Source organism: Pholcus phalangioides, unplaced genomic scaffold (assembly GCF_987345545.1).
Source record: "Pholcus phalangioides strain wild (caught in Gottingen) unplaced genomic scaffold, Ppha-v1.0 ptg000031l_1, whole genome shotgun sequence".
Lineage (NCBI taxonomy): Eukaryota > Metazoa > Arthropoda > Arachnida > Araneae > Pholcidae > Pholcus > Pholcus phalangioides.
The window spans coordinates 2,327,698-2,350,992 of NW_028301621.1; the positions used below are offsets into that span (position 1 = coordinate 2,327,698).

The following is a 23,295-nucleotide window of genomic DNA, read 5'->3' on the forward strand; positions in this document are numbered from 1 at the left end:
AAGTGGTCTCGAAGGAGCGTCATTCTTAAAAAACGTATGTCTTCAAAATTTGCTGAGCCTTGTCGAAGAGAGTTGACAAGCTCTGCACTTTGGAAGACTCCAAAAAAAGAATGTAATACATATGAGGAGAGACAGTAAAGAATTATCTGTGGTTGCGAGTATACTGTTTTGGCCAAAAATTGATTTTGTAACCAAGTAATTTATCATTTTGCTTTGGCTTAAGTCAATCTTATAGGAAACTGAAATAGTGCTATGAAAAAAAAGTTAATTAGGTTTTAGTTTTTTTAGGGATTTTTTTCCATTATACTATGATTATGTTGTCTAAGGGGGTTACCCTCCCCCATCCTACTTTTTAGTCCTGCGTGTTCCTACTTTTTCTCATTTTTTGAGTGGGAGCCCTGTAGACGTACTAGAATGCACTTTCATCTTATAAAAAAATAAATACTAGACCCCTGGGGTATAATTTGTATTATCAACACAAACAGACTGATGGAAATTAAGAGAGTGGCACCTCTCTCAAACTGGGTCCCAATGGTTATCGATTTGAGGCCTTTGGGTCTATCTTGCCTAGCCATTTAGTACTGGCAGGGTTTGTGGTTTCTGATTTATTAATTTTCCTGTGTAAGGGTGGGCTGAGAGTTTTGCATCAATATGTTTATTGAAAAAAAACCCCCAGTTTTTAAACAGATTTTTTATTAACAGAACTGTACCACAAGACACATTACCTTGTTGGGGGGCCAAGGACACTTCCTTGAGTAACTCCACTTGTGACGTCTGTCTGATTGGACGGACGTCACAAGTGGAGTTCCTCAAAGAAGTGTCCTTGGCCCCATACTTTTTTCACTTTTTATTGATAAACTGGATCAGAGTATCGATGGGATTACTAGCAAATTCGCAGATGATGTGAAGCTAATGGGGGTGATTGGGAATCAAAATGATAGGGAATTGCTCCAGACCAACTTAAACAGGATTGCAGCATGGGCAAATGAATGGAGCATGACATTTATCGTTGATAAGTGCATGGTCGCTCATTTTGTTTCGAACAACTCACGGTTCTCGTTGAATGGTGTCACTATCCCGGATGCTACTAGGGTCACCGATTTGGGAATTCTCATTGACGAGCGGCTTAGGTTTTCTGAACATTGTTCAGCGGTGGTCAAAAAAGCGAATAGAATAATACTTGGTCTCATTTTCAAAAAGGTCTCTTCGCGTTCCCCTAATGTCATTCTTCCGCTTTTTCGAGGCTTAGTTCGTCCGGCACTGGAGTATACTGTAAGGTTTTGGAGACCATACCTACAGAGAGACATAGACTTGGTTGAAGGGGTGCAGAGAAGAGCTATGTGTGTCCTTATTGGCACACAGGGCTTGAGTTATGAAGAGAGACTTCATTTTTTGAATATGTTTACATTGGATGAATGCAGGTGTCGAGGAGACATGATGGAAGTGTTCAAAATTTTCAATGGGATGGATAGGAGGGACCATGAACTTTTAGTACACCGCCAATCGACTGCTTTTACAAGGGGACGCCAGTATCGATTGGTGAGGGACAATGCGAGGTTATGGTGTCGCAGGGAATTTTTCTCTAACTGGGTTGTTAATAAATGGAACAGCTTACCCCCGGTGGTAATAAATTGTAATACAATGGACAAGTTAAAAAAGAAATACGATAAACATGTAGGGGTAAATCGAGAAGCTATCCATACTTAGTATAAGACAATCATAAGTATTCTTTATGGGCATTGTATAGTATTTTATCATGTGTATATATTGATTATAATTTTTGTTCATTTTTAATTGGGTTGCTATATTTTTGAAATACAGTAAAACCTTGATAAGTCGTCACCTCAACTTACCGAAAAATTATGACGGCTTAACCCGAGTTTCGTCAGTTTTAATGTGCGATGTTATGAAAATCGTATAAATTTAAAGTAATATGACATTTATTAAAGTATGAATCAAAATAACAATATTAATAAAATTTATAGATTGCAAAAGAAAAAATAATAGCACTTTTTACCTTTTTTTGATCTCTTATTGCTTATTCAGGTAAAATGTACTGGTACACTTTGATTTATACTAGTAATTTTTAATTTAGACTAACAGAGCAACTGTTTGAATAAGTAGCTCTTCTTCATAACAGAACTCTCTATTGCACATTAATTTTACATAAACATCAAATTTAATTTTAGTGTTTGAATTCTTCACCAGTAGTTCATGATGCAACTACAAAGTAATCTCGAACACTTTTGACTTTGTGGAGGGGGCCCTGGGCAGGGAAAAGTAAACAGAAGACCTCAACTTGGGAAAGAATATCTAATTTTTTCAACAAAGATATTTTGTTTAAATTTCAAGCCCTAAATTAGTAGAGCCCATGCTTTCTATGATTATTTATTATCTGTGCCCGTTGCACTTTGACTTTAACTTTATTAATTTGATTCTTCGATTTACATAATTTTTGATTTCCTCGCACTATGTAATCTTTGACATATCAATAAATTTTGGTTTTGCAAGAGATGCCCTGGTCCGCCCCTTGGGGGGGGGGAGGAAACGAAGTGCTTGCGTTGCTTCTTGCGACAGAGCTTGGGTGTCTCACGGTTTCTCCAGTTTCTCCAATGGAGCCCATGCTGAAATGAGATCTAGCTTGAACGTTCCAAAAACCTTAGTCGCAAATGAACTGCCCAAGCGTAACTTTTGCTACTTAAACTGTTCCGTTTGGGTTTATAGGATTTTATGGTGACTTAAGCATATGGCAATGCTGTTAACAAGCTCTTTTTTTAATGGGAGCCATAAAAATAGTCTGTTCCTCTTTCTCAAACTTTTTCATAGTGACGACTTAACCGAAATTAGTGACGAGTAAACGAGGGTTTAATAACATTGTGGTCTATGAGAGCTGGAAAGATCTGAAGGAAAATGACGACTTAACCAGAGTGACGACTTAACGAGGTTTTACTGTATATGACATCCATAATTTTATGGGCATCTTTTTCTCAGCCACCTCGTTGGGCATTTTGCCTGTTGTGGCATTGTATTTGTATGTTTTGCAAATTTTGGAAGAGTTAGTAAAAATGCCATAATCACAAATCTCTCATGAAAGAGCCATCTGATTGTTATTCAGTCATTGTAGCATTTGAAAATAGTCAGGTACCCGTTAAGGTGTGATATAAGTCTTGGGATCCAGCTGATTCACATCAGTTTCGTAGAATCAATACCTAATTTTTTATTGAATTTGTCAAAACGGTTGTTAAAATGACACTTTGTAGTGAGGGTTTTCTCTGAGGTGGGTATTGACTGGAGAGTTTGCCCAATGTTTTTGCAAATACAATCAATGTGAGAACTGAATTTGCTGTGAATAGGTTGTTAAATTATTTGAATAGTGGTATCTGTGTGTGACAATCTGCAACCTCTTGTTAACATCAGGTTCTTCCTTATTCATTCAGTTGTTTGTTAAAATAAATCAATTCTGGTCCTTCATCTGAAATCAATTCATTGTCATTTTTATTTTTGTTAAAAAATTAAATCAATTATGGAAGATTTTTTGTTTCAAAGAATACTTTTTAAAATTGTTAAATGGTTAATTGAAATGATTTTATTTCGTAAATTAACTACTTGTTAAAATATCCAAGTATTCATAGTTTGCTATAAGTGGTTAACTTACAAAATCAATACATAGGAAGTGCTCTTGAAGGTAGAGTATAGCTAGAGAAGGTAGCCCCACCACTTAACGAATCAGTCTACAGATGTTCATATGCCCCATAATTAACAGTTATGCTTTCCATTCACAAAATCATGTTTTCTAGAACTAAACACAGTAATTCTGCATTAATCGCCAGCAGGGTTGTTTGGATTGCAACCAGCAGTGGTTTTTTTCAAAAAATCAAATAAAAGTGGCCTAAATATCATTTTTTTTCCCTTGAAAAATATCATATTGGTTCATTATTAGCCAAAATGTTTCATTTTTACCACACTTTATATCCTTGGGGTACATTCTGATGGTATATCTTTAAATGACATGAGATTTTATAAGTTGGACTTTTTTTCAAAAAGTTCCATAAAAGTGGCCAGAATATATATTTTTTTTTTCATATGAAATATCTTAATTATTTAAAGCCAAAATTTCTCATTCTTGCCACATTTTCTAACCTATGGCTACATTTTCTATCTTCAACAAATTCATGAATAAGGATTGCATCACACATCTAAATGTAGTGGTGTATTTCTCACAGGTTTCTTTTTCCCTTCACAAAGAAGCAGCAACAGTAGTGACACCATCATGCAAGGGGCAGATGGTCTTATAATCCAATAAAGACACCAGCTGTCCTTAAAGGACAAAGACTAGTGTACTAGTAGTTACATTACCTTCACATACATTTTCATTTTCTTTCCAATAAGAAGTAGCACATCTATTGTATATCTCCTATTCTTAATATTCAATAGTTTTTTTTATACTTTCATGGTTAAGCCCAGTTAATCAAGGTTCTACTGTATAGTAGTAACAGATTTATGAAAAATAATCAGCTATATACAGGGTGATTATAATTTAAGTTTTGATTCCAAAACTATACAATAAGTACTGGTCAGAATGACTTGAAAATTTGCATGGATACTCCTGGAGCAATGGAAGTTTCTTTCACAAAAAGAAAAAGTGCAAAATGTGCAAGTAGATGATGCTGTACACTTGGCCAGCAGTATAATCTATTTTGCGCAACCACATCATTTCGGCACTTCCACAGCATCAGTGTGTGGATAGAACAACTTCTTGCACATTGCAATACCAGCAAAGCAGCTAGTGAAGACCCATTTTGACAATAACAGGATGCAACTTCTGGTGGGGGGGTGCCACAAAATGTTATGAGCAGTGGTCAGATTGCAAAGGAGAAAGGTTGGTTCAATAAAGGTGAATTGCAAGCGCAGCCACATCATGACCATGGCATACTCTGTTGTTGAACAAGAACTTTTGTGCTTTCACCTCATATCCAGAACATGGTGGATAACATATTTAACATTTCTTGAGTAAGTTGTAGTTGTTTGGTTATTTTGGTTTTCTTTTGTGATGTTTCCATTAATTATGAAATCATGAAATGCTATAATTGTCATTTTGCCATGACTGGCTATCGTTTCCGTTCTGCAAGCAAATTTCCCACGTGTTGGATGTCATTAATTTTACATTTTTAAGTATTTTTTTTCCTTTACCAAATAAAATTCCATTTCTTCAGGAATATTCATGTCAATTTTCAAGTCATTCTCACAATCGTTCTTTTTTTACAGTGTTTTGAAATCAAACCTTTAGTTATAATCACCCTGTATATCGTAAATCATTGCTAATTAATCTGCTTTATTTATGCTTCATTAAATACATTATATTCACCTAATTTTTATTATAGTTTTTGCAAAATAGCTTCCTAATTAAGCATACTGAAAATAACTGGGGAAAAAAACCTTTATATATTATATGATTAATAATAACATTAAAAGAATTTTCATACACACAGTGATCCATTTAGTTGCAAAAAATAATTAAATTGCAAAAGTTGGTTTTTGTTAAAATGTAACAAATATTTATTGATTAATTAGCATGGGAATAGTGTAAATTACATTAATAAACATTTTATTTTAATTAATTATTAGAAGTTTGATTTTTCAGAAATTTTATTGTTTTTAATGTTAATGCTATTTAAAACAAAAAACCGGTTTAAACCAAAAAACCCGGTTTTTTGGTTTTTTACCAACCCTGATCGCCAGAACATACAGAGATTGCTGTCTTTCAGATGTGACAGGATTACAGGTTGTTCTTGGTGAACATGTGAATAGGAAACATTGTGGAAAAGTTGAGGGGGAAGGACATATTGAATATAAGTGCATTGATTTGGCAAGTGGTGGAAATATTTTCCAACAAATGTTTGTACCATTTTGTAAAAATTTGATGAATATCAAGTGCATCACCTAAAGTGTTTGTTGTTCAAATTTGTTATCATTCATACTGATAAGACACCCTCCATGATCATCTGAGTTGGAAAAGTTTAATTTTGATAACCCTGTAATCTTCCATTCTTTTAATAGGGTTGGATAGAATGTGTTGGATGTGCAGACAGATCTTGTTATGATTTGAGTCAGCATACCAAAACTACTGGCGTTAAACTTAATGCTGAGAGACCATTGGATGAACCTGTATCTTTTTCTTCAGTTTACCTTCTTTTAACTTTGATGTGACTTTTTTAAGAAGAGAGTGCTTTTATATATATATATTATGTTGCAAATTTAATTAATCTTTGTTGAAACTCACCAATAACAGTATTAAAGGCAGCTGCAATACGCAGTGTATTGTAAAAATTCATTGTTTATGTATGAAAAACCGAAAACAAAATTGATGAGAAGAATTGGAATTTGAAAGCAATATATGAAAATTGAAAGCAGTATATGAACTTGGAAAAATTCAAAAATGAAATAAATCAAAGAATTCAAAAATGAAATAAATCAAAGAATTCAAAAATGAAATAAATCAAAGAATTCAAAAATGAAATAAATCAAAGAATTCAAAAATGAAATAAATCAAAGAATTCAAAAATGAAATAAATCAAAGAATTCAAAAATGAAATAAATCAAAGAATTCAAAAATGAAATAAATCAAAGAATTCAAAAATGAAATAAATCAAAGAATTCAAAAATGAAATAAATCAAAGAATTCAAAAATGAAATAAATCAAAGAATTCAAAAATGAAATAAATCAAAGAATTCAAAAATGAAATAAATCAAAGAATTCAAAAATGAAATAAATCAAAGAATTCAAAAATGAAATTACAGTGAAACCTGTATAAGACGGAACATCAAGGGACTGCAAATATTTTCCGTTTTAGGCAGGTTTTATAAAGGTGCACCTAAAAATACATATACAGGGTGATTCAGAAAAGATGGGGAAAATTAAGAAAAGAGGTGAGAATACACACCAATACAAACAATTGCATCAAAGAATGTGTGGTCTAACATGAAATGAAAACATGCTAGCATGTTTCTAAATGACCGCTCCGCAAGCATTAAAACGGCATTCCAGTTGAAATTTATCGGGAGAAAAAGAATACCATATGCATGCAAGTGTAACCTGGGGAAGAAGAAGAGACTGTATGCAAATCTGCATCACAGTGAATGCCTGCTTTTTCAGTATTACTAAAGTGCCTTTTATTCACTGTGATGCAGATTTGCATGTGGTTCTTCTTCTTCCCCAGGCTACATTTGCATGCATGGTGTTCTTTTTTCTCCCGATAAATTTCCAGAAAAATGCCATTTTTACGTTTGCAGAGCGGCCATTTCGAAATTCGTTGGCGTGTTTTCGTTTCATGTTAGACCATGCATTCTTTGATGACAATGGTTTTTATTGGTGTGTACTCTCACCTCTTAAAGTTTTTCCCATCTTTTCTGAATCGCCCTGTATGCAGTGATTTATTTCTGTCACTTTGCGAAACTTAAATTTTGATAATATCACCCTAAAACTGTGATTACACTATAAATGTTTGATAAAATATCTTTTTCAAAACTTGAAAAATGCAGTCAATTAGCATATTGGTTATTTAGTGCACCTGTGTGGTGCACCAGTCTAGGGCACCGGTGTGTAGGCGTCTATCTGTGGGACCGGTTATTGAGTTTCATTATTAAAGATAATAACAATCAGAAGGTTTTTAAATAATACATACGATTTATTTGATGCGGACACATAGAAATGAAGGACATTACATAATAATGGTTGCTTGCCGACTACGAGAAAAACATTTGATTTTTTATCGCAACTTGCGTTGCTAGGTAACAATCATTCGCGCCGGAAAATTGCAAAGCACAACGTCATCATTTTTCCGCAATCAGTAAAAGTTCAAGTAGAGGTCGCTACAGTTACATTCAAGTGAATGGAATCAACAGGCTTATTGGTTAAAACAACCAATAAGCCTGTTGATTACCTTTCAAGTTTTTTAAAATATCTTTTGTCAAAATTTTATTGTGTAATCTGGCCTGAGTATTAAACAGAGACAGGTATAGAGGGAGATAGATGGCTTTTTTCTCAGTCCGAGATATCGAGGAAACAGTTATTTTTCGGATATTTTGCTGAGGTGAACTCGGAAAGAAAAGTCATCACGTCTCCGCCGATGACTTTTCTTTCCGAGTTCACCTCAGCAAAATATCCAGAAAATAACTGTTTCCTAGAGACAGGTATTTTGAATTTTTTTGTTTCAAGTTAATATGCATTTGAAATTGCATATTTAATTCGGTAATCGTTAAAATTGAATATAAAACTTCCTCCTGAATAGCAATAGAATGAACTTTTGTCAAAAGTAAAAAAATTTTTAATATTTGAAATAAAAGTTACGAAATTGCATACCTTTTTTAAAATTGTCACAATGAGATCAACAAGCAATATTCTTTGTGAGAGATAGATTTACATCTCTGTAACACTTAAATTTCACTTTTCTTTACTTTTCTTTAGCGTCTTATCACCTGCAGTTTTGTGTTTAAATCCAAGACGTGTTGCTTGTGTGGCTGGCGGCCATCTCTACCCTGAATGAATTGCTAAAAAAACAAGGTATCCCTAAAATTGTGAATAATAATTCATTCTCCGTCCCCTTATACCTCACCCGAACTAGTTTAAAATGGAAAATAACTTTTTTCAAAGAAACAGGAGTACCTTTCAACAAAAGTCATCTTCATTATAAACGAAATGCTCTAAACGGACTTTCAATATATCTGCCTCAGAAAAAATAGTAAGTGTTCGTCGTTTTTCCTAGAAGTAAAAGAGTTCCCTAATCAGTGCGACTTAATTTTTTCCCATTCAAAGAGAAAAAAACTTGCACTTAGCCAAAAATTCTTTCAGTTTCAGCTGGTTTTCTATCTGAAAATAGAATAAATATGCCTTCCGTTTGCGCGTTAATAATTAATTTCCATCTTAAAGAGGTTTCCCATAATGGAAAAAAGCATTCATTATCCACTGAACTTTGTTCTGTTCAAGACAGGTTTCTGTTTCCGTCTCATACATTGTCCGTCTTAGACTGGTTTCACTGCAATTGCAGCCAATGTCTAGGACTTTCATCGGGGAGGGGGCACCCTGGCATTGGCTGGCTAAACACAGAACGTTTCTGAGAGCATCCCTTAGCCTAAGCCTAAATAGAAGCTTGATCCCCAACATTCTGCTATTGTACCAATGAAATCAATAGTTATAGAAAACAAAAATTTTAAAGCGAAATGAAATGTTGTCCAGAAAAATATTAAAACAAGGATTGCAGTCAATTAAATAATAATACAAATAAAAGATATGTGGGGATCGAGTGGCCATAGTGACAGACTTGCATCGCAGGGACTCGGGTTCGAACCCCACCGTTGCCACAGTGGTGTTCAGCTGAAGTTGGTTTTCTGTGGTTCTCTCCCACTTCGAGATGCAAATGCGAGCTGATCTCCTCGTGAAAAAGTCTCGCCACAGAGAGCAACAGGCCTACAAACAGTACAAGTATTCTGTCATTACACTTCACTTCTGAATTATAGATAGCAGCACTGAAATATTACACATAACACTAGATACACACTCAGACTGACACACATTTACACTTCCGGCACAACTCACTAGGTAGTAAATTGCTCATAGATGGCGATAAACCCTAGTTGTGCTCGGTTTTAAAAAAATAATATTAGATTCAGAAGGTGAAAGTTCATACCATGTGACAAGTACTCGAGTTGACAGTGGATTTGAAGTTAACAGTTATTAGTGTGAGGAGGAAATAAGTCAAAGATGTATGGGGGAAAATTGGTGCCTATTAAGATTTTTTTTAGATTAATTTATGCATTTTGAAAATTGTCATCATTATTACATACATGTTTAATGCGAGATAGTTGAAAAAAATATATTCCTGAAAACCTTTTTGCTGATATTTGATATCATATTAGAATAGTAATTAATTAAAAAATTGACTTTGAAATTAGTCTTTTCTTTTGTCGTGGATACTGGTTAAGACCATATTGTTCACATGTTTATTTTTAGGTCGAGAAAATCAGCATGATTACAATCATGATTAGTTTTTTTAAGATTTAATGTGTTAGGATAAACTTGTTGACTGAATTCAGGAAAGTTGTTGTAGTTGAAGATTATTAAGTCATCAATATATATCTGAAACCTGTAATATTGTGAGAAATTAATTTTTTTGTTTTCAAAGTACTGTAATAAAATGTTTGCAAAGCAATTCCTGTTGCTTGTTTATATAAACTAATACCATCAAATAAATATCTCTCAAAAATGCGGAATTTCGCAAGATTCATCCATTCGTTTTTCCATTTTTATGCATTGCTCAGTTATTGTATAGATGTTCGCAGATGTTTATAATTTCATTACGTGGAATGTTAGTGAAAAGTTTTTCAAAATCAATAGTCTAAATGTATATATTTTGAAGTATCACACTTTATTAGAATTTGATTTTAAATTCATTATTTATTTGAATTAAAATTCTTTGTATTATTATCTATATCATTTTTATGTGAGAGTTGTGTAGAATTCAGAATGTTATCAGGTATACTAACTACACTTTATCTTATACTTAACTTTTATGAAATGCATACTTTTTTCCACAAAATGATTCGTTTGAATTCATTCATTTTAGCAAAACTAAGAATTTTCTTCATAAATTCATTAGATATTTATATATATATAATGGCAAAAAAAATTTAAGGGTTTTTCCTGAGTTTAAAATGTACACAGAAAACTGTCCAGGTGGTTGAATGTCGACCACAAAAAGCTCCAATTGGACAAGCTTTCAAGAAAGACTCAAAAGATGTCATCAAAGTTCTTCAAGAGTTTGATGAAAATGAAATAGTTGTGCTAGAGAAGGAGCTGTCTGAAAAAGGGTACCTATATCAATTATTATTGAATTATAAGAAATATACTTTTTGAGGTTTAAGTTTTATAAAAGATGAACTAAGCATAAAAACCTGACCCTGTGCCAAGGTGTTCTGTATACCTGGAAAAAGTTAGAGATAAGAAATGTAACAAACCATTGTTAGTTAAAAAACAAAAAGTAGAGAAGAGGGTGGGGCTTGAATCATGATAACTATATATATATATAATAACAAGAATATGGGATCTTTGTGAAATTTCTAAGTAAGCAAATTTAAAAAAAGGAAACATGGAATTAGAAAAAATGTAATAATACAATTCCAGTATATCAGGTGCTAAGTTCGAAATAGCTCTCTAATAACATAAAATATTTTGCTGTATGCATGTACTCTTCTGCAAAAGATAGTTCGGTATGGAGATGGTGAATCATATAAGATGTAGTATTTAATGATGCTTGTGATGTGTACCAATTCATTCATAGTTTGTTGTGAAGCTCTTTTATAGATGTGGCCGTGCAAAGAAAATAAATAATTTGCATATTTATGAGAATTATATCTATAGTGTTGATATTTACAGATGCACCTCTTTTGTCTTGGTACTATCAATGTAGCTTTGTGGTTGAAAATGCAACCTGTTTATAGATCTTTCAAACATATCAAAGTTACAAATACTTCAGATAAGTTTGTAAATTAAAAATTATTGAAAATTGGTGAAAAGTATTTCTCCAGAATGATAGATCAGATTATTGGAAATCTTTTTCTATTCAGTCCTACAATTCAAAATTAAGTTGCAAAATAAGGTTGGTTTTAAGCAACCATAAATCATTCTTCAAGTTCATTCACTTCCCAAAGTTGTTTGCTACTTTAGTAAATATGTCTAGCACTCTTGCGTTGTTCATGGGTTTTAAATTAGTTTTGAAAATCAACAATTTCATTGACCTTGCTGTATTCAGTGTTATTGTCCCTTTCATATTACCACTCTTGTCTATATACAACTGATGTATATCATCAGTGTTAAGTGCAAATGTTACACTTAAATCTGCATTTTTCAAGACAAAAAAACTGAACAAGACTTAGTGTGAACATACTATCTAACTCAAAATTGAAACATAAATAGCTGGCATTCTATTGGTCAGAAACATGTGTCACTTTTACTAAACATGGAAACGCATTGGGAGAATATTTTAACATCATGAAAAAATTGAGAGTTTCGACACATGACATTTTGCACGAATACAGAGGATAATTCTTTTTCTGTGTGTGCAAAAAAACCACTATATCAGACACACTATTGAAATTGAAACAGACATGGAATTTCATCCCTCTTGCCTGCTGAAAACTTTCGATTCCTTTCTCAAATCAAGTGAAAACATTTGTGGGAGTCAGTGTTGAATTCTTTTTTCTTCATTTAAAAAAAAAATTCAGAGAAGTGTTGTATTTTGACAATTCTAAATTGAGAGAAATTCTTTTTTACTGACAACTACTTTACAAACGAAAGGGGTGTGGGGCGGACAAAGTTTAGTAATTTTATGCAAATAGATAAATGTTTAATCAGTTACGAATACAAATATGTGGCAACAACAGGCAATATGCCCAATGAGGTGGTTGAGAAAAAGATCCCCATAACAGTATGGATGACATATATTTCTAAAATACGGTAAAATTCAATTGAAAATGCAATTATAAAACCAAACACTATATATATGTGATAAAATATAATACAGTGCCCATAAAAAATATTTGATTGTCTTATTCTAATTACGGATAGCTTCTTGATTTATACTAATATGTTTATCGTATTTCTTTTCAAACGTGTCAATTGTATTAGACCCCTGGGGGTAGGCTATTTCATTTATTAACAACCCCATTAGAGAGAAATTCCCTGCAGCACCATAACCTAGAATTGCCCCCTTACCAATCGATACAGGTGGTCCCCTTGTCAAATCAGTCGATTGATGGTGTATTAATAATTCATGGTCCATCCTATCCATCCCGCTAAAATTTTTGAATATTTCGATCATACCCCCCCCCCCCGACACTTGCGTTCATCCAATGTAAACATATTCAAAAAATGAAGTCTCTCTTCATAACTCAAGCCCTGTGTGCCAACAAAGACAGGCATAGCTCTTCTCTGCACCCCTTAACCAAGTTTATGTCTTTCTGTAGATATGGTCTCCAAAACCTTACAGCATCTTTAGTCTAGGACAAATGAACTAAGCCTTAGAAAAGTAGGAGAATGCAGAGACCTTTTCGAAAATGAAACCGAGCATTCTATTTGCTTTTTTAACCAACGCTGAAGAATGATCCGAAAACCTAAGCTACTTGTCAATGAGAATTCTTCCCAAATCAGTAACCCTAGTTGCATCCTGGATAGTGACACCATTCAACTCATTAGATAAACATGGGTTGTTTGAACCAAAATGAGTGACCGTGCACTTGTCAATACTAAACGTCATGCTCCAATCCTGTTTAAGTTGGTCTGGAGCAACTCCTTATCGCTTTGATTCCTGACTACCCCTATTAGCTTCATGTCATCTGCAAATTCTCTAACAATCCCATCGATACAAAATAAAAAGTATGGGACCAAGGATACTTCTTTGAGGAACTCCACTTGTGACGCCTGCCAATCAAAGAATTCCCCATTCACCATAACCTGTTGTGGCCTATCTCTTAACCATGATTCTATCCAATTTAGAAAGTCACCCCCAATCCCAATCTTGTGTAAATGCTTCAAGAGTTTACAGTGTTTGGACCCGATCGAATACCATCGGGAAATCAAGGTAAACAACATCTACATTTTTGCCCTTACCCAAAGCCTTAGTCACGTGATCATAGAAGCAAAGGAGTCATGAATTTCCCTTCCTGAACCCATGCTGATTATCCGGCAATGTCTATTCACTTCACTAATTGCTTTTTGTTAATAATTTCTAAAACGTTGGTTGCAATCTTGTATAATTCAAAACAGATTTTTCTGGATTGTGGTGAGGTTTGGAAAATTACAGGCTTGAAATTTTCCGAATTTGAAATGAGTTGAAATAATTTATAAGTTTTCAAGAACAATCCAATAATTCTAATTATTATGATGTTATGGTATAAAACTGCCTGCTTCATTTTATTTTTCAGAGTTTATAGATTATGCATTGAAGATAAGGAATTTAGCATAACCAAAAATATGATTACCATTGAACGATGCGAGAAAAAAGTCCATGGTGGGTATTAGAATTGAATAGTTGCAGAGTTTTTGTTTTCTTCTTTTCGTTTAAAGAAACTAGTAAAACACAATCTATATTCTTTAAAGCCAAAATTGAGGTTTATTGGTAAATCTATCACAGAAAATGTTGTACCAAAAAAGAGTTCTCTTGGTTCTTTTCTTTATTCTGGATTCTTTACTGATTATCTATCACAGGAAAACTGCAAACAGATATTATGCAGTCATCCGCATGATATGCACATAGTTTCCTATGTTTGAACGATGATATAATATATACAGTGAAATTCTGCTACAACAATACTCGATATAATGGTAAATCCCTGTACAGAAATATTTTTTCAAGTCTTGTTTAAAAATGTTAATTCTTTAATTTTAAGCTGCTGCCTGTCGATGTAACAATAATTCCTCTGCAACAATTTTTTTTCTTGGTCCACAGAGTATTGTTATATCAAGATTTCACTGTATATTATTTTGAAATCTAGGTAGTGAACTGAACTTCAACACAAAAAAGCACCTAACATATAGTACTATCATCTGTGGAAACAAGGGGAATCACTAGAAATTCACTCGTTTCTCCCCAAATTGGGTATGCAAAAAAACAGTGGGGGGAAGACAACTTAAATAGTATAAAATTTGTGTCTGAGCCAGACACTGACCAGAATTTCTGTCAGACCAGAACCTAATTTCTGTTACTGACCAGAATGCAAATCATGTATGCCTGAACTGAGCTCTGGATAATCTGAGAAGAGAGTGAAAGTACTTTTTTCCAGCTCTCTTTAGCATGAACTTTGCCCTTTGTATCCTCTTTCTTCGTGTTAAAAAACCTGAAAATTTGTTCTTCCTGATGGGGGGCATAATCTACTCCAATTTTTCGGGTACCCCAATGGAAATATTTCCTTTTATTGGCAGCATTGTTTAGCAGGGATGGCGCTGACATGCTATGGTGCATCAAATACCTGGGATTTCAGAAAAATATGCATAAAAATTGGATTGACGCTTCCTATCCAGTTCCAAGAAAGAAAGGGTACAGAGATAAAACCTTTTCCCAACTTTTTCCTTTCTTTTTTTTCTCTTTACACCATCTATCATGATTGTGCTGCCTTGAATAAAATACAAATGAAGCATTTTACCATTCTGCATTGTATTGATATAACCCAGTTGTTGAAGAATAAGATGAGATATTTGGTTGCATCCCTGAATGAGAGGCTGTATACCAAATTTTTCAATTTCGGAGAGTTCCCCCCTCCTGCGGATTACATATCAGAAATTATTACAGTACTTCCATGGCTATATACAGGTATTCGAAAACAGCATCCATACAGCTTAAGTTTGCTTCATTTCAAAAAATTGTGATTACATATTTTTTGAAAAATTGTAAATGTATGTGATTGTGTGGAAAATCCATTCAAATTGTAAAAACTTTTTCGAGATCGTTTTCATTTAGTGAGGGGGGGGGAGCCACCTTGAATATCCACAATTTTTTCCTCTAGCCTATGTGCAGTCATTACTGTTTCGCAGCATGAAAATCGGGACTGTGTATGCAGAATCAGCCTTTGGAGGGGCACATGAATTTCTTCTACAGAAATTTTGGGGCACTAACATTCAAAAAGAACTTTAGCAAGCAAATGATTTTGACGCTTATCTTCTGATTCATATAAATCCTAGCGAAACAATTTCCAGGTGAAATGATTTTCTTTTCCCACCCTGATGGTTCACCATTCGGTGGTCTACCACCATTTAATAACCTGAAAATGGAAGCTATGTCAGACATGTGTTTGTGAAACTTAACAGTGTGATTGAGTGTGTGTCCAGCCAGTATTTGGGGTGTTTTGTATTAGTGTAGGTAGTGCCATCTATCCTACAAATTGCTAATGTAAGAATTTGAAATATTTAATTTATATATATGTGTGATCATCGTGGCAAAACAGTTTTTTTTCAAAGGGACAGCCTACCCAATGGTGGAAAACTTGGAAAATCATATTTAGCCAATTACCACTGCGCAATCTCGGATTCCGAAACTGGATTTTTGCCACAGGTGAAATCATAGTAGGGCATGGGGCCCCACCCCAAGATCAAAAATCAAAAATACATTCTTATACTATCAGTTAATTTAAAGTTCTTTTTGAATGTTAGTGCAAGCAAATGATTTTGACGCTTATCTTCTGATTCGTATAAATCCTAGCGAAACAATTTCCAGGTGAAATGATTTTCTTTTCCCCACTTCATGGTTCACCATTCGGTGGTCTACCACCATTTAATAACCTGAAAATGGAAGCTATGTCAGACATGTGTTCGTGAAACTTAACAGTGTGATTGAGTGTGAAATTTAACTAGAAGATATGAATGAGCTATGGTTTTCAAAATAAATCAGAAGAGAATTTATAGATTTATTTATCAGTAAATATTTATAAATGTGCCTAATTTAATAATGTTTGTATTTGATTTATTATATGTGTTAAATTGAAACCCAGTAATATTATGGAATTTAACACCATAATATGCTAAATTCTCAGTGTTACTGGGTTTCTTTGCAAGCTTTCTCTACTAGTAGATAATGAAAGTAAAAGAACCTAGCCATAAGCTGGCAAATTAACCTTTCTTTAATGAACCTTTAGATTGAACATGTTTATAGAACAGGATTGTTTATTTGATTCATAGGGATACCATACTTTTTTTTTAATTTTTTGGAGAGGGGGCCCACTTTCACTCACAAAAAGGACCCAGATTTTGCCAATAATCTGGGTCTCAAATTACACAGTATAGCAGCATCTCTGTTTAGTATGGCTATTTTATTACTGTTATTTTCAGTGGAAGATATTGTTCCTGGGGTGATAGAGCCTTCATTTGGAATAGGAAGAATAATGTATGCTGTATGGGAGCACAGTTTCCGCATGAGGCCAGATGATGAAATGAGAACAGTATGTGTAATTATTTATGTAGTTATCTATGTAAATTAAATTGATTTTGTATGTATGTGTGTTCTCTATACAAATCTACAATTTTCAACCAATCTACACCAAATTTTGTAAATGTGCAGAACAGGACTTGACTTTAATGATAGGCTGCTTCAAAAGTTCATCACAACTGGGCAGCAATAATTCATGGGCCTTGACAATAATTTAAAATGTTTACTTTGGTTTACAGTGGTTCCAAAAAAAACAAAAAAAAAAAACAATGCGTTTCAGACATGCTTATCCCTTTACAATGGTTATCACTTAATGCTCCCAGTATATAGAGAGCATCTAGGCAGCTCCAAGTATTTTTGCTTGTCAAAGGTTGGCTGCAAAACAGCTGGCTGATGCAAAGATGAATTCAGATATAAGTTACCACCTGGTGGCAGTGTCAGCAATTCTGAGCTTTGGCCTGAGTTAGGTCCAATCATCCATGTACGGTCCTATTCAGCGCACACGAGCTCTAAGAAAAGATTGAGATTAAGAAAAGACTGAGATTGTAGTGTACGGGCACTCACCCAGCAAGTGAGAGGGTGCGGGTTCGATTCCCCTGCAAGGGCAGTTGAATTTTCTTTATTTCACAAATTCATCTTCGCATCAACCAGCTGTTGTAAATTTTCATATGGATAGCGGAGAGTGACGTCATCCTTAGATTTTTGCTAGTGACTGATATATTGAAAATCTTTTATCAAATATCACGCATTTGAAACTTGAATTTAGATTTGTAGAGGTCCTAATCCTATATATATATATAAAACTTGATGTGAAAAAGAATATGAGCAATCTCATGCAAAGTAGCAAAAATTAAGAATTTCAATTAGCGATATGTAGACTGATTTTTCTTCAAATGTTATTTGGATGAATTTCTTTTGAAAAAAGAGAGAGAAGATTTTACTTTTGACTTTTCTTTGATTGGCAAGTTGTATAAAAATTCAGATTTTTACATTTCTTTCATTATTGTTACATCATTACTGCATTATTTTTTTACTGATAGTTTTCATATTTTATTTAACTCTAGCACAGACTGTAGAATCTTCATTGTTTTTCTACTTCTATAATCTTTATGAAATATTTGGTGTGTTATTGACATCCCTAAAGAATAAATTAGTGTATAAAGATTATAAATTTAAAACTAAGTAGTTTTCTATTAAAAATCTTGTCAACTGTACCCTAAATGAGTAACCAGCTGGCATATTTATTTGCAAAAAAAAAAAAAGGCTAACACATTTGCATATTATTTTCAATTATATTACTTTAACATAATTTTCAATCTTTTCTCCTAGTATTTTTCTCTGCCACCAGTTGTAGCTCCGTTGAAGTGTTGTGTTTTACCTTTGAGTGGACATCAAGATTTTATTCCATTTGTAAAACAACTTTGTAAGTCTTCCTTAAGACTTTGTCTTATTAAATTTTGAAATTATTGTTTCAGTTATCTTATGCATATCATGGGTTATTCAGAAAAGGTCAAGTTAGTTTCTATTGTTTTTTATGAATAACTTCAGTTAATTACATGTATCTTTATATTCTGAAAAAAACTGAAGTGAGCCAATGTTGATGCCAGACACATATGTGGGAGAGGGGCATAGATGTCTTGTGCCCTCCCCCCAGTATATATTTTTTAATATTTGAATGAATTTTAATAACATTTACATAATAATACATGTTTTATTACACATATTTTCATGACATGAATGTCGCTCTCCACTTGTTAATACAAGATATACGGAAGACTGGATGTTGTGAAGATATTTATTATTTGAGATGTTAATTTTTTAAGGAAGGAAAAAACTCATCTCTGCCTCTACCGGGAGTCGAACCCGGGTCCCTCGATTGCCGGACGAGTGCTCTGACCACTAAGCTACAGAGGAGATAGAGATTTTCCTTCGCTAGAGCGTATATATGCCGAACGGAACCGTGCAATGGACGGTGAAACCGATCAGCTAATAGCTCATGGACGACGAGCCACCAGAGGGCTATATATATGACATGAATGTCGCTCTTCACTTGTTAATACAAGATATACGGAAGACTGAGCACTCGTCCGGCAATCGAGGGACCCGGGTTCGACTCCCGGTAGAGGCAGAGATGAGTTTTTTCCTTCCTTAAAAAATTAACATCTCAAATAATAAATATCTTCACAACATCCAGTCTTCCGTATATCTTGTACATATTTTCGTGTTTAATAAAATTAAAATATCGAAATAAAATATCATTTATATGCTATTTTTATCAATTTCTGTCAATTTAAATATTTTTTGAAGGTTGGTAACTCAAAATTTCTCTGAAAGGAATTCCTTTTACCCCACCCCTGCTTTTGTGCTTCTCCAAAGGTCAATGCCCCTGGTTGATGCAAGTATTTAAACATTAGCTTGTGGGAAGTGGTGGAACTTATCAGGTCCATAAGTGGTTAAATGGGAAAAAATTGCGGTTTCTTGATGTGTGCATCTGGAGTCCCCCCCCCCCTCCCTCCTCCTTCCTTTTTTACGACTCTCTAGGTATATAAGAAAAATCTGCCAGGTACTAATAAGTATCTGTGCATAAAGTAAATTAACTTCAGCCACCATCCCACTGTATCACCTGTGAGAGATTGAAATAAAGGGTCCTGTAAAATGCCTATGTGACTGCATAACAATTAAAATCTGTTGGCTGGATTTTTGTTGGGAATAAAGAATAAGTTTAATCATATAATTCAGTTCATAATAACTGCAGATAACCTTTTGCAAAGAACTTGTAATTATTACTAGATTGTTAAATTCACATTTTAACGTGTATCACCTGTTCTTAGTTATATATTTTTACATTGTAATTTAGTTTATCTATTATAAAATTATTTGGTATTGAAATGAGATGTATTTCGTTATGTGTAAGTAGCTTATTAAAATAATTGTTGAAAAAATTATTAATTTTGTTAAAAAAAACACTTATTCCCACATAGTCATAATGCAATATTTTTCTGAATAAAATTCTTTCACGTGAACTACGGTGAAACCTCAATATAATGATACTCTGCTGACCAAGTAATAATATTGTTGTAGAAGAGTTATCATTACATCAAGAGGAAGCATTATCATCAGGCGCCACCAAATTTATGCTGTTGTTGGCATCTCTCCCAAATTGCTGTTGTTGATACCCCCGTCCCCATAACATGAATTTTAAGTACAGTAAAACCTTGTTAAGTCGTCACCCTGATAAGTCGTCATTTTTCTTTAGACCCTTCCAGCTCTCATAGACCACAATGTTATTAATTCCTCGTTTACTCGTCGCTAATTTCGGTTAAGTCGTCACTATGAAAAAGTTTGAGAAAGAGGAACAGACTATTTTTATGCCTCCCATTAAAAAAAGAGCCTGTTAACAGCATTGCCATATGCTTAAAAGTCACCATAAAATCCTATATACCCAAACGGAGCAGTTCAAGTAACGAAAGTTACGCTGGGGAAGTTCATTTGCCTTACAATGTTTTTGGAACGTTGGGGACTGTTCAAGCTAGATCTCATTTCTGCCTAGGCTCCATTGGAGAAACTGGACAAAACGCGAGACATCCAAGCTCTGTCGCAAGAAGCAATGTAAGCACTTTGCCCCCCCCCCCCAGGGCATTTCCAGCAAAACCAAAATTTATTGAAATGTCAAAGATTACATAAATCAAAGAATCAAATTAATCAAGTTAAAGTCAAAGTGCAATGGGCACGGATAATAAATAATCATAGAAAGGATGGGCTCTACTAATTTAGGGCTTGAAATTTAAACAAAATATCTTAGTTGGGAAAGAATGTCTAATTTTTTTCAAGTTGAGGTCTTCTGTTTACTTTTCCCTGCCCAGGGCCCCTCCACCAAGTCAAAAGTGTTCGAGATTACTTTGTAGTTGCATCATTAACTACTGATGAAGAATTCAAACACTAAAATTAAATTTGATGTTTATGTAAAATTAATGTGCAATAGAGAGTTCTGTTATGAAGAAAAGCTACTTATTCAAACAGTTGCTCTGTTAGTCTAAATTAAAAATGACTTGTATAAATGAAAGTGTACAGTACATTTCACCATAATAATTTAAGTAATAAGAGATAGAAAAAATAATAGAAATTTTTTATCTTTTTTTTCGCAATCTATAAATTTTATTAATATATTGTTATTTTGATTCATACTTTAATAAATGTCATATTACTTTAAATTTATACGATTTTCATAACATTGCACATTAAAACTGACGAAACTCCACTTAAGCCGTCATAATTTTTTGATAACTTGAGGTGACGACTTATCGAGGTTTTACTGTATTTATTAGCAACAAAAAAATCTAATTGATTAGTTGAGGAATAAAATTCAGGTGTAACAATATGTAAATTAGTTTACCATATGACACAGTAAGTAGCTTCACTGCAACTGCATTAACTCTTTCAGAAAGGTAGATAACGTAAAATACTGATGTTATTAAACACCCTCAAAAGAACTAAAACTGGTGAGGAATTTAAAAATAAACTGAAGGTGATTTCGAGCGAAATGTAAAAAGTACTGTTGTAGTAGATTCTAAATCTCAGAAAATATCATTATAGAGGGATTTATTATAGTAATGGTATTGTTTGTTGTTGTAATCAAGAGTAGGTTGTATCAAGAGAAGTTTAACATTAGACTAAAGGGAATTCTAAACAAGATTTGAAAAACTATTGTTGTAGAGGGAATTATATCATTATATTTAATAAAATGCTATCATTATATTTAAGTACTGTTGTGGCAAGATTTTCGCTGTATTCATTACTACTGTTTTTGTCATTAAGCTCAAGATCTCACATCAAATGGTGTTTCTCATAAGATTGATGATAGCAGCGGTTCAATTGGGCGTCGTTACACTCGAACTGATGAAATAGCTGTTCCATTTGGCATCACAATTGATTTTGATTCATTAAGAGAACCACACTCGGTGACCTTGAGAGAAAGGGATACTATGGACCAAATTAGAGTTCCTGTGAGTTTTTCTTAAACTCTAGTTACAAAGTCACCATTGTATTCAAATGAAAATTTTTCTAACTTGTTGATTTAAAAAAAGGTCATTTTTTAAAAAGATTATCATTATTCAACAAAATCTGACATTTTGATCTTGATCTGCTGCATGTTAATATGGAGCAGTTCTCCTTAGATTTGTGATTAGATCATTTTCTGTTTATTATGACTGCTTCAGTTGCAGAATAAACATCCTGTTATATTTTAATTTTGGCCGTGGTGTAAAACAGATCAGGAGAAGAACTGTTTGTTTTTTTTACAGTCTAAACAATAGCATTTATAAAAACATTTTCTCAATAGTTTAATTAGATATCTGTAAAAAGTTGATTTGTTAATAATGAATTTCATGACTATTGTTTGCTGAAAATGTCATGATTGAAATAGCAGATTGCATAGCAATACTTGATTAGTTTTTCTTGTCTCTAGCAGTATTATAATAGTTTATGCATTTTAATGTACATATCATTTATATAGAGCTGCAAAGAAACATTTTTTGTGTAAGATTAAATTTAATTATTCATTATATTTTTTATTTCAGCTTGACCAAATAGCTGGACTTGTCAGAGATCTAGCTGCAAACAAGATAACATGGGATGGTGCCAAGTGTTGCTATCCAAAATTTGAACAGCAAGAGACTATTGTTCGTTCAGGGTGAATTTCGCACTTGAATAAGAAAATTATAGTAATAATTTATTTTATACTGAGTTTAAATTAAAAAGAAATTTCCTCTCATTGCTGTTCAGTAAAGTTACTTAATATCTATTTGATTAGCTCTTCTGGTGAATGTCTCTGTGGCAAGACTTCATCATGGAGGCCAGTTAGCATTTGAACCTGAAGTTTAACATATGAAATTAGTTATGTTACACTCATGGCCGAAGGGATGAATCATAGTTTTATGACAATGGTGAGTCATCAACATAATTGCACAGCTATACAGTGACTGGCTGAATGTATAGAAATGCCAGAGATTGATGAGTCAATGATTGAAAAAAATTGCTAGAGATTCTTTAAAATGTGTTTAAATAAAAAAAATGATTTATTTAAACCAATTTTTTCTGCATATTATACGGGAAACAAACAATTATTTGCGCTATTCATAATTCTTAGAAGGTTACAAAAATAAAATAAAAAGGTGAAAATAACTGCAGTCAGCATTAGCTGAAGGAAATATAGAATATTAAGGAAATATATAAACAATAGGTCTACACACATTTGTGAGGTCTCATCTAAATATGTATATAAAAATGTCCTCCCCACTTGTTAATACAAGATTTCTAGAAAGACTGGTTA

At 33.4% G+C, this 23,295-nt stretch overlaps 1 protein-coding gene across 1 annotated transcript in view; it reads left to right on the plus strand.

Moving 5' to 3' along the window:
* The window catches only part of GlyRS (glycine--tRNA ligase), a 45,888-nt gene extending 23,151 nt beyond the window's left edge, over window positions 1–22,737 (plus strand). Inside the window, exons 11-17 of the mRNA XM_089253027.1 lie at window positions 6,058–6,165; window positions 10,718–10,863; window positions 13,975–14,060; window positions 16,871–16,980; window positions 18,297–18,390; window positions 21,783–21,970; window positions 22,544–22,737. Coding sequence (XP_089109153.1) covers window positions 6,058–6,165; window positions 10,718–10,863; window positions 13,975–14,060; window positions 16,871–16,980; window positions 18,297–18,390; window positions 21,783–21,970; window positions 22,544–22,660 — 849 coding nt within the window. The 3' untranslated portion in view covers window positions 22,661–22,737. The remainder of the gene's footprint in view (window positions 1–6,057; window positions 6,166–10,717; window positions 10,864–13,974; window positions 14,061–16,870; window positions 16,981–18,296; window positions 18,391–21,782; window positions 21,971–22,543) is intronic.
* Window positions 22,738–23,295: the final 558 nt, after the last annotated feature.